Source organism: Myotis davidii, unplaced genomic scaffold, assembly GCF_000327345.1.
Source record: "Myotis davidii unplaced genomic scaffold, ASM32734v1 scaffold125, whole genome shotgun sequence".
In the NCBI taxonomy this organism is placed as follows: domain Eukaryota; kingdom Metazoa; phylum Chordata; class Mammalia; order Chiroptera; family Vespertilionidae; genus Myotis; species Myotis davidii.
Genome location: NW_006299390.1, coordinates 4,096,957 through 4,109,236, shown reverse-complemented (window position 1 = coordinate 4,109,236; position 12,280 = coordinate 4,096,957). Strand labels below are relative to the sequence as shown.

The 12,280-nt window shown below is 40.6% G+C and overlaps 1 protein-coding gene across 1 annotated transcript in view; it reads right to left on the bottom strand.

Annotated features, from left to right (window-relative positions):
* NAPEPLD (N-acyl phosphatidylethanolamine phospholipase D) overlaps positions 1–12,000 on the bottom strand; it is a 19,252-nt gene extending 7,252 nt beyond the window's left edge. Inside the window, exons 1-3 of the mRNA XM_015571216.1 lie at positions 11,139–12,000; positions 10,640–10,946; positions 3–469 (exon numbers count right to left, since the gene is read on the bottom strand). Coding sequence (XP_015426702.1) covers positions 3–469; positions 10,640–10,946; positions 11,139–11,281 — 917 coding nt within the window. The 5' untranslated portion in view covers positions 11,282–12,000. The remainder of the gene's footprint in view (positions 1–2; positions 470–10,639; positions 10,947–11,138) is intronic.
* Positions 12,001–12,280: the final 280 nt, after the last annotated feature.

The following is a 12,280-nucleotide window of genomic DNA, read 5'->3' as shown; positions in this document are numbered from 1 at the left end:
ACCAGTGCTGGGAAGGTGTCAAGACAAAGGTGACCTTGTCATGTCCGGGGACACAGTTCTCCTCCCACCAGTCCAGCTCGATCACGTTCTCACAGCCACATTTCTGCATCCAGTCGAGGAGACCCAACGGCACAAACCACCTCAAGTCGTTACCAAACCGCTCGTTCAAAGAGATGACAGCACTGTAGTCCAGGTGGTCGTAGTGGTTGTGACTGATGAGGACCGCGTCTATGTGGGGGAGCTCACTGACAGAGCACGGTGCCTGCCGAAAGCGCTTTGGACCCATGTACTGCGACGGTGAAGCACGAGAGCTAAACATGGGGTCGGTGAGAAAGATGAGCTCGTCCATTTCCACCATGACCGTGGCATGTCCCAGCCACGTGACTCTTAAGCCTGCTTCACTCACTCCAGCTGCTTCAGGGTCATTGACAAAATATGGCTTAAGCACAGGGAGTTCTTTATCAAGTTCCTAAGTGTACAAAAAAAGGAAAGCAGCCTTTAGACAAAAATGAAAAGGTCTTACGTCATCACAGGACATATTTGACATAAATAACAGAAAGAAGAGCTATCTGGGGAGAACTGAAGTCATTCGGTAAATTTGCTGTTTTTGCTTTGCTCTTGAAAAGGCATACTTCTTTCTGAATCTGCCTCACTAATCATGATAATATAGTAATGTAAGGCACTCTTAACCCCAAATGCAGTAAACAAAGGAAAAACTGAATTTAAAACTGAGCACTGCTGAATGTACTGAATGTTTTCAAGGCTCTCTTATGTAAGTACTAGTGGCAGACAGGCCCAGCTGCAGTCACTTCTGCCATTTCAGGCGGCTCATGCATTTACTGCTTGAAAACCGCCTCAGACACAGGTCAGTCTCTAAAACAGTAAAGAAAACTCACAACCATTTATTTACAGATCTTGGATCTCAGACATGAATCTGACTTTTTGAGTAGAATTCAAATCAGAGCATGATGATGATTCCTGGGCGGATCACAATCATAGACCGTTCTCATTCTTTCTCTTAAGGTTTTCTATCATTGATCCAACCAAAGCAAAACATGGTTCCTGCCTGAGCGAAGGTGATCATTTGGGGGGAGGGAGGAGAGGGGCTAAGCAGATGTAAAACAATAACTACAACGAATACGATATGTTAATCCTTTGGTTATTCTACATATTGTCCTTGGATTGAGCTCGATCAAGAAGTAGCTGTGTTTTAGGGCCTCATGTAACTTCACCCCTACCTTCCACTCACCCCAGAAACATCTATCAGTTCTCAGTAGGAAGAGCTCTTCTCTGGAGCAACTGGCTTTCCGCTGGACCTTCGCTGGGAAAACTCCGAGTCCGCGCTTCCCTTTTCACTCTGATTTGGAAGCTCAGAGTAGACGCTGAAGCTGCCTCCAGCATCGTGCGGGCCACGAAGTAACAAATTTCTATCCTAACTTTATTCTTGACTTGATTTTCCTATCCTCATAGTCCATTTGCTCTTATATGTTCATCCATCTGCTTTTTACTGCAACATGTATTTTTATAAGCTGCTGCAAATCAATTTTGAAAAGGGTATGGCACTGAATCATTAACTACAAGACACGCGATACAGCCTAATAGGAAGGAATGAAGAGCCCTGTTGCCGCAGGTATGACAGACACCATAACCTGCGTGAGCTCCTGAAGAATGATGAGAAGTTCATGATGCAGAGAAAAGGAGGAAGGGCGTTTCAGGGTGAGAAAGTGCCTAAGCAAAGACAGAGCCAACAGAAGCTGGCGTTTTGGGGGGAGGGGACACACTACGTCTATAAAGGATCAGAACACAGTAAGAGCCCTGAACACCACACTCCACCCAGAGACAATGAGGAAGCATCTTAAAAATACAAAAAGACATGACCCATTTCTGTTTCGAGAAAACACTGTCAGAGTGAAAATGACGACCTTGGATTGTGTCACAATAGCTGCCATGAGTGACGAAGACCTGAACGAAGGAGACAGCAATGAGCAGAGACGAGAGGGCATATGGAGAAGCTGGTGAAGGCAAAGTGAGAAGTCACTGAGAAGGTCTGACTGGGAAAAGGACCTGGACAGAAGAGGAGCAGTACAACTGGAGGACAACAAACACTTCTCTTAGCCACCCTGAGTCTTGGTTTCCTCATCAGTAAAAGGGCAATTACAAGTATACCTACCCTTCATGGCTGTGGGGACTGGCTTGCGGTGGCTGGCACACTGTAAGCACTCTACAAGATTTCCAAAAGAAGAAAGCCCCACCCCTGACAACCAGTCAGGCACCAACCCTACCGATCTCTTACAACGTGCCTGTTTCCTTTCTCATAGTTACTAACCGACCTAAGTAACATCCTAACGCTTAAAAGTCCTCATTGCTTAACTGTCTTCCTGTCAACTCAGTCCATAAACAGCCACCTCAAAAGCTACCTACTGGTGGTGTAACTCTCTCCCCTGCTGAAAAACACCTTCACTGGCTCTCTACTGCTTGACAGCACACGTCTCACCTCCGCACCCAGAAAGCCTCTTTGGACTCCGCCCACCCCCTCACCAGCTATTTCATTCAACTCTACATCGCTGTGTTCCAACTACACCGAGGCCGCTCTCTGTTCCCAGACTGAGCTGGAGAGCCCTGCACAATACTGATCCCATTTCTCAGGTTGAACGTCTTCCCTTCCAGGCCCCCGAGTCCTTAATCAAATTGCACAGCCTTCATGAGACCATCCTCGGGTGTCCACTGCTGGAAGCAAGCACTCCTGCCTCTCAACTTCATGTCACTTAGCTCATGCATCCGCTATGAATATTCTGTCTTATACCCTGGTTAAATGTATACAGGATATATCTTATGTCTTATTCAACTCAGAATCCCTCACAGTGCCTGATTCAGTGATGAAATACAACATGTATTCATAAAATTAGTTGGATGAGTGATAGAATGAATGTAAATTTTTCAAATCAGTTCTCAAAGTTAGTCATCAGGGTTAGTGAATAATAATAAGTGCCATTATCAAGAATTAAGGAGAACCCTAGCCGGTTTGGCTCAGTGGATAGAGCATCAGCCTGCAGACTGAAGGGTCCCAGATTCGATTCCAGTCAAGGGCATGGGCCCAGGTTGCGGACTGGATCCCCCGTAGGGGGCGTGTAGGAAGTATCCGATCAACGATTCTCATCATTGATGTTTCTATCTCTCTCTCTCCCACTCCCTTCCTCTCTAAAATAAATAAAATAGATGTATTTTTTAAAAAAGAATTAAGGAGAAAAGAGAATCAAGGAATATAAATTGAGTACCTACCATATGTACTCATATTAGGCTTTATATTGACACATAATGATGAATTATCTAATACAGGGTGAGGCAAAATAGGTTTACAGTTTTGAGTTCACAAAACAGAGTTTATTGTTGTATTATTATTTATTATTGTATTATTTTTCATATGAACAACTATAAATGTACTTTTGCCCCATCCTGTATATCAAGTAATTTAGGGTAACATAAAATAAAATCACATTAACAATAGCTACCACTTATGGAGTGCTTACTATGTGCTAGACACTGTACTAACTGCTTCATAAAAATTTTGAATTTAATAGCAACCACAATACTGGACATAGATACATTAAGTATCTCCACAGGTGAGAAAACAAAAAATGAGAGAAGTCAGAATATTCACACAAGGGAACCCAGCAGCTAGCTTATTTTGAATTTAATAGCAACCACAATACTGGACGTAGATACATTAAGTATCTCCACTTCACAGGTGAGGAAACAAAAAATGAGAGAAGTCACAATATTCACACAAGGGAACCCAGCAGCTAGCCTCAGCACACGCTGTCCCTTACCGTTATACTGCTCCCAAACAGTATCTCAGGTGGGAGAAGATAAGGACACAAGGAAGTTTTAGAAATGATGAATATGTTCATTATCTTGTTTGTGGTGATCATTTCATGGGTATATACTTATTGTCAAAACTCATCAAATTGTATTTTTTGAATATGTGGAACTTGTAGTATATATTTTTCCTTAATTTTTGCCCTTCAGAACTTGTATTATATTAATAAAACTATAAAAAATGTTTAAGTGACATCATGTTTAAACAGTATATCAAAATACCTGTAACAAAATTCCCTGAAAACGGTTGCATTTTCTTTTTCCTGAGCTTAAAAATCATTTCAGGTTTAGTATCTGGTATTATGCATTGACTCTTGAAGGGAAACAAAACCCGAATCGAGACCTCTGGCAGCCTCGACTTGTTCTCCAAACAAAATATTAACAGGTAAGGTCCTGAAAGGACTGTCACAAAGGTCATATATTATATGATCCTTATTTTTATGAAATATCAGAAATAGGCAAATCCATAGAGACAGAAAACAAGCTAACAATTTCCAGGGGCTGGAGGAGGGCAGGGGAACTGGAGGGTGGGGACTAAGGACATGGGGCCCCTTTTAGGGTAATGGAAGTGTATTATTGTGGCAATGGCTGCACAGCTCTTAGTGCACTGAAAACCACTGATTGTATACTTTAAGCAGGTCAATTTTGTAGAAGGTGAATTATATCTCAACAAAGCTGTTTTTTAAAAAAAGTCAAAGTCCTGACATCTGAATTAAGCAACCACACCTTTCTCATGTTCCTTTCTCCATGCTTAGACCATCACAAATGAGCAGCTTATTTTAAAGAAGTTGATCTCTAGCTACTACTCCATAAATATGATTCAAAGATATAGTCTCAATTAGATTCCAAAAAGAAAAATAATGTTTTTTTTTTACTTAATCATCAGACTTCGAAAAAGCATGCAGAATGGGGGTGGGGAAATTCTTATTTATTTGAGAAAACCAAGCACTCACTTGGCATTCTCTTTACTGGATAGAGATTTTTCTTGCTAGTCTTCCTTTTTTTAAACTGCAAATGGGAAAATCCCTAGGCTCATATTTAACCAGTATACCAGTTAATATTTCACTTTTCTGGGGGAAAGGGAAAAATCCTAGCATTCATTCAACCACTAACCTTTGCCAGGTGCTTTAGGTGCATTATGTCATCTAACCATGTGAAGCCGATGTCACTGGCACTTTACAGATAACAAGACCAAGGCAAGGGGGAGGGGGGGGGCCAGGCAGTCATAAGAAACTCATCAAGGTCAAATAACAAGCCCTAACCAGTTTGGCTCAGTGGATAGAGCATCGACCTGCAGACTGAAAGGTCCCAGGTTCGATTCCAGTCAAGCGCATGTACCTTAGTTCTGGACACATCCCCAGTAGGAGGTGTGCAGGAGGCAGCTCACCGATATTTCTAACTCTCTATCCCTTTCCCTTACTCTCTGTAAAAAATCAATAAAATATTTTTTTTTTAAAAAAAGATCAAATAACAGGTGTCCAATCAAGAGTGGAATCAAGGTGTTCCTGACTCTAAAGACCGTCTCTTTTCATTAAAACATAATTCTTTCCATGGCATAAATGATATTAACTTTAAAACAATGAAATCCATATTCTGGATAATGTTATTTTAAGAGTATGTGTTTGTGTGCATGAGTGAGCTACATTTGATGAAAATCTGTTAAATACTAAAGTATTTTAAAATGAAGTTAATAAAAATTTGAGAAAAGCTGTCAGATATAAAACAACAAAAAAAAAGGACATACAGGAGAAATAAAGGGACAACTACGGAGGATTGACCCAGTAGGTCCATATAATAATTAGAAGTTGATTTTGAAAGGAAAGATGGAGAGAAAGAAATTTTCAAGAAAAATTTCCTAGAAGTTAAGGAAACAGACTTTTACACCTACAGGGCCCACCAGGCATCAAGCATTGATGAATAAGTAACCACACATCATGGTAAAATTTCAGAACACTGATGCCAGAGAAATTATCTTTCCCAAGTTTCTGCAGAAATAAAGGTTTCTCCATAGCAATCCTAAAAATAGGGTCACAGAGGTAATGCTTTCAAATTCTGAGAGAAAACTGTTTCCAAACTAAATTTCTATACCCACACTATCAGTTAAGAGTGAGAATAACCCTGGCCAGGTGGCTCAGTTGGTTGGAGCAAGATAATATTTTCAAAGTAGTTTCATGTGTCAGATGAACAAAAAACAATTGCAGTGACCTACACGGTCTTATCCTAACTTTATAGACAAAATAAGAAAAGGAACTCCTTGAGGGACTGGATAGGAACAGGCCCCGCACTGGAAAAACCTTGGGCTGGAGTCTGGTTTCCGCAATCCGACCCTGGTGTCCCACTTTTCCAGCGGCCCTGCTGTGCAGCCTCAGTTCTGTGTCTCTCACACTCGGACGGACAGTCCCTGCTCACTGCCATGGCAGTAACGGTTACGAACAGCCTCCTTCGCCTCATGAACCTCAGGAGGTGCCTGTCTCCTCCCTCTCTGAGATTCTCTGTCTCTTCTTCCCTGACTGCGGGTGACAATAACAATCGGGCAAGTCACTGAGCCGCCTGCAACCACACAGCAGTGACAGCATCTGAACAATGCCCCGCCTGTGTCCTGCACGATGCTCTAAAGACCCAGGAAAGGCCAGTATCAAGAACCGTCCAAGGACAGAAATGTCAGTAAAACAGAAACAAAAGGAGACACATTAAAACTTTAAATAAAAAAACTAACTAAATAAAAAAGATGTATACAGATTTCATAGAAAAAATGATACTGATAAAATACTTTGGTTTAAAAAACAACAGAAACAGAAATTTATCGCCCATTCAACATGTAAAATTTGTACAAAAATACTGTCTTTGAAAATTATTTGTAATCTGTAGACTTAAGACCTGGGAGATGTCGTGATATGTGAATCCCATTTTTTGAAGTATGGGGTCTTCTTTCTCCAAATAGATCTGATCATCAAAGTTAACAAAAAACCACATGCTATTCTCTGAGACTGCAACTAAATTATGCAGCTCTGCTAGTGACCCTTTTTCATTGTATTTAGACCTGTTCTATTAGTTATCTTATAATATTTCTTCCAAAACACTTTCATACTTATATACCTAAGTAAATATGATATGAATTGCATAATATACAGTAATTATAACCCTGCACATATCATAAAATCCCCCTGAAAATTCAAGCACCCACCTGGCACCATACATAGATAACACAATATTACTGACTGATTACATGCTGTACTTTACAAACCCGTGACTATTTTGTAACTACCAATGTGTACTCCTTAATCCCTTCACCTTTTTCACCCAGTCCCCACACACTCCTTCCACCTGGCAACCATCAGTTTGTTCTCTGCATCTAAGAGTCTGTTTCCATAAAAACAATAATTTGAAGTTGTGTTTTATTAAACTCTAGCCTCCCAATGCCTAACAAAAACAACTCCCAGAGATGTGATTAAATTCTAAACTGACCTAATAATCTGAAACAGGTGTTCTTTACATGGACCTTAATGGGTTTTGTTTTGTTTTTCCAGAAATGTCTGACTCTATCAGATTTAGGAGTCGGTAAAAATTAATAATGTTGGCAATTTATAGGGATTAAATATGGAATTAATTAATTATCTATGAAAATAACAAGTCAACATGCATCTGACCTGGTTCTATGCTTTTATTGGAACAAAAGATAGTAAGAGATAAGAAATAAAATATAAATTGGAATAGGGCAAAAGTGTCTTCTTTCTCCTTTTACGTGATGCATATTTAAGTTGTACAGGTTGAGACCTACTTTGACATTTTCTTTAAAAAGAAAATCTTCTGACTTAAAAACAAACAAAAAACTTACACTTCATTAAAGAATGTAACTCTCGCCCGGCCAGCGTGGCTCAGTGGTTGAGCGTTGACCTATGAACCAGGAGGTCACGGTTGGATTCCTGGTCGGGTATATGTGGGCTTGATCCCCAGTGTGGGGTGTGCAGGAGGCAGCCAATCGATGATTCTCTCTCATCACTGATGTTTCTATCTCTCTAACCCTCTCCCTTCCTCTCTGAAATCAATAAAAATATGTACTTAAAAAAAAGAATTTAACTCCCACTTCCATCACCCTTCCTTCTCTGCTTTATTATCCTCAGAACCTAATCATTTTTAATATACCACAGAATCTACTCACTCGTTTACCGTCTCTCTCGTCCACCGAACCTCAGGGCCAAGCAGCCAAGGGTGTGTTTCTGCTTTGTCCATTGCTCTACCTCTCGCACCTAGAGATTTCTTTAGTGATTGAACACTTGCTCAATAAATGCTCACTAAATGAATGAATGAGTAAATGACTTAATGAACTGCCTTGAAAGGGTCCAGAAACTCCCTAAACTTATAGTAAAAGGGAATGTGGTTATGTGCATGTGAATATTTCTGTAAGAAGAGGATCCACAGCTTTCATCAGATTTTCAAAAGGGGTTAGTATCCAAAAGAGCCTTAGATGTCCTAGCGAGAGCACTAGAGTATATACACGGCCACTTGCTTGGCTAAGTAGATGCAATCCTTCTAAATGACAGAGGTGTGTTCTGGTGGAGATGATGTGCTTGAAAGCAAGAGCGAGATTCCAAGAAACTCTGAGGACCATGTGGAGACGGACAGGGAGACTGATTAAGCACGTTAGGAAACTTTAAATTTGCCTTCTATGGGGGTCAATAGCTAGGATACTTCCATACCAATCAGAGAATGTGAGATCTTCTTGGCTTGGTCTCATAATGTAATATGGAGAAATTAATGAGAGAAAAACTATTCACTCTCATTACTGTAAGGGAGGGAGCCTGGACGCCTGAGCTAGTGAGCAGAGAAAATAATGAATGACCGGTGAAGACCTGGAGTGGCTAGCCCTCCCTCCTCCTGTCTCCTTTCTGGGGAATAGTTCAGGAATTGGGCATTTTCTCACATGTTCTTGCCGAAAAGGGAGAAGAAAACTTCCCTTGAATTATGGGCAAAGGTCCAACAGCCCTGTGCAAAGCCATCTCTGGTAAAAGGCCGCAGCTCTGTCATCACCGTGTCATCACAGGCCAGTGTGTGGAGGTAGGTGCCAAGAGGCAGCCATCTGAGACCACAGAAAAGCCCCGCACAGGACACTGCACTGGCGTGCTTGGAGCAGCAAGGAAAATCTAAGGAGCGATTTCAGACTTTCCTTCACCCCGGAATCAATGGGTGAACTGACCACGAAGCTATAAAGTAATTTAATTGCTTCAGAGAACACATGAGCAGTATTGTTGTTAATCCCTAATTTTACATCTGTCAACTGTTCTCCAAAAACAAAATTGTTCGGGAAAGCTTAAAACACACACACACACACACACACACACACACACACACGCTAAGGACCACTGGCCTGGCGAGTTCTCGGAGTAGTTCCAAATCATTAGACTGCAGAGATGTACGTCTGTCTTCATGGGGTCACTCCCTTCCTCTTTGAAATCAAACTAAAGACACCACTGCTATCTCTGTATGTTTACAAGCTGTGGCTCAAAAAACAGGAAGAATTTACCCCAATATGCAGCCCACCCATCTTGGCCTCCTGCCCTAACCCTTCTCTTCACAGCTCGACTCCATGCTTATTTCTCGTCATATGGGGTTCTCCAGAAAAAGATTTTCTTGTTCCTCTCATCCTCAAAGTTGAAACACATAACAAGGTTTTATCTATTAATGTCCTAACTCATTCTAAAAAAGTGCTGGTAAGATATTCACGTTAATCAATTGTCTACTAGGATTAATACTGTGAACATTACTTAGCATCAAAATGACAATGTCAGTGTTTTTTATCCCATATCCTTTAAAGACAAGTAGACACACATACCCAGAGAAAATATTTACCACCACCCCACCCATCCATCCACCCACTGCCCCTCCTCCCTCTCCCCACTGCAGATCAGGCCTTCAGGGCCCCCACTCTTCTCAACCCATCCCCCACTCCCAACGTCAAGTTCTCCATCTCTCAACTCCTCATAAAGCCTGAGTTGATGGAAGAGTGGCCAGGGGAGATAGGGCAGAGGAGAGGGAAAGGAATCTAAGAAAGGAGAAATGAGAAAAAGGTGCTACTGTACTTGGGAGCCACCCATCCCTGCCAAAGTATAATCTGATTCAGCTAATAAACCTTACGCCAAATGTTAGTAAGTTTTAGTCTAAGTAAAACCAGAATATTTAAAGGCCAATAATTTATTGCCAATTTTTAAAGATCTGAAAAGGTTATCTGAAGATTTCTTTTAGAGCTTTAGCAGCTTTATCCAAGGATGAAAAACCAAGTGCTCTTGGGCCACGCCTCAACGCTCAGAAGACATATTCCAAACACACGTCAGGTTAGTCCTTCATGGAACATGTCATGCACTTTCTTACCTTTGTGACCTTCTCCATGCCACCTAGAAAACCACTGCCAACATACTTTTTATCTCTCAAGGCCCATGTCAAGTATCAGTTCCTCTGTGAAGCCATTTCCTGCCCCACCAGTGAGAATTGTTTCCTTTCTTGCACCTCTAAAGCACTCTGCTCCTACCTCTAGTTGCCATTAGATCAGTGCTAAGCTGGTTATTCACATATGTACTCTACTGCTACACCATGAATCTGAGGGCGCCTTATTTACTTTATCTCCCCAGAACCTAGCCCTCTGCTTTATCACATTAAAGGGGCTCAACTAACCTGAGTGTCACAATACAATTCACAGCAAAGTTAAGTTACATGTGTGTGTGTGTAGAGTGAGAGTAAGTACACAGCACGCGAAAGGGCCAAACGCTACCTCTTTGGAACTGGGAATGCTGCTGTGGTCTTTTTCCATTATCAGCCATCTGAGGATATTTGGGATAGAGAGACTTTTCCATGTTGGCCAAGGATTCACAAATCGCCCATCCTTCCCTCTCCTTGATTTAGTTACATCTTCCTCTAGTCTGTAATCCAGTCTGAAACTTTTCCTGGAAAACCTAGAAGAAGTACTTCCTCCAGAATTCCGTGCAGAATTTTGGCGTTTTCTTACTACTTCTTTAGGATATTGGCTGCTTGTCATCAGGGACTGGTTGCTGTCATTTTCATCCATGTCCTTTGGAGAACTAAAAAAGAGGAAGAAAAATACTGAGTTTACTATAAAGGCATTAAAACATATTACATAGTGTATTTCTTAGCCAATAAAAATTTCCTCAAAGTTATAAAAATATTATGTCCCTACTAACTCGAATTTTCTTCTTGTAAAATGCAAGTTTAGAATCCAGTATTACTGCATGCTAACTAGAAAAGATGTTTACCTATTCCTGCCAAACCTTTTAAAGTCCTTATCAGCAGTAATCAAAAACCATCTAGTCCACCAGCCAGCATTTAAACATGAAATTTTCCATTTCGATGACATCTTGTAGAATAAAGCACCTTCATGAATCTGTAATATTTTCATACCTGAATTGTAAAAATATGATTGTTAATAACTTAGTAAGGAATACCGTAGTTCCTTGAGGATGCCTCAGTAATTCAAGTGATTTACATAAGACCCACTAGGCCTAGTCATGTTTCATTTGAAGATCATCTGTTTCCATGCCCCCTGAAAAGTGCAATGAGTCCAAATCACAAGAAAGGAGAAAAACAACATATTCAGAGATATTTTAAAAAAGTAGTTAAGAGTGAACAATACAAATTTGAATTAACTCAGATTTAAAACTGCAAAGTCAGTGTGTAGCCTAGGTAAATTTCCTGATCTCTCGTGTATAAAATGGAGATAATAAGACTTCCTGCTTGTGGGGTTTATTGAAAGGATTTGGAAAGCTAATACAAGTGAAATACTTAGCAATGTGTAGACAACAAATGTAACACACATGTATGCACATGATGACAACTGTTGTTGCTGACCTTGTTATTACTGCTGCCGCCACCACCACTTAAAGCAAGGCACTGAAATCCTTGATTTTGAACTACATATACAGGGCTCCAAACACAAAAATGATAAACAATATACTAAGAATATGCATTCATCTGCCATGAATTTCATTTCTTTCCTATTTCCTAAACAAGTATTTGCTTTCTTTCTAGTTTAAATACAATGCATACACTTAATACACTATAATCCTAAGGAAATAAGCACAATAACGGAAAGCCAAATATTATTTTTGTGACTTCAGTAGTGTTTAAATAGAAATATTATCCTGGAGAGAAAGGGAAAGAACAGACCCTAGGATGAAAACATTCACTGAACCAAACTTTTTTTTTTCAAACTGTTAGGAGGAGTAAGTAGTCTACAGTCTCTAGGGAATAATCAGGGTCAGAAAAGAAACCACAGCCGACAAAAGCACTCGCTATGCTCAGGCTTCTCTGTCTGTGGGCGATCCTAGAAGCTAAGAGAGCCTAATGAGTTTTACATCTTGGACAAATAACCTTTCTAGCCCTCAATTTTCTCACCTGT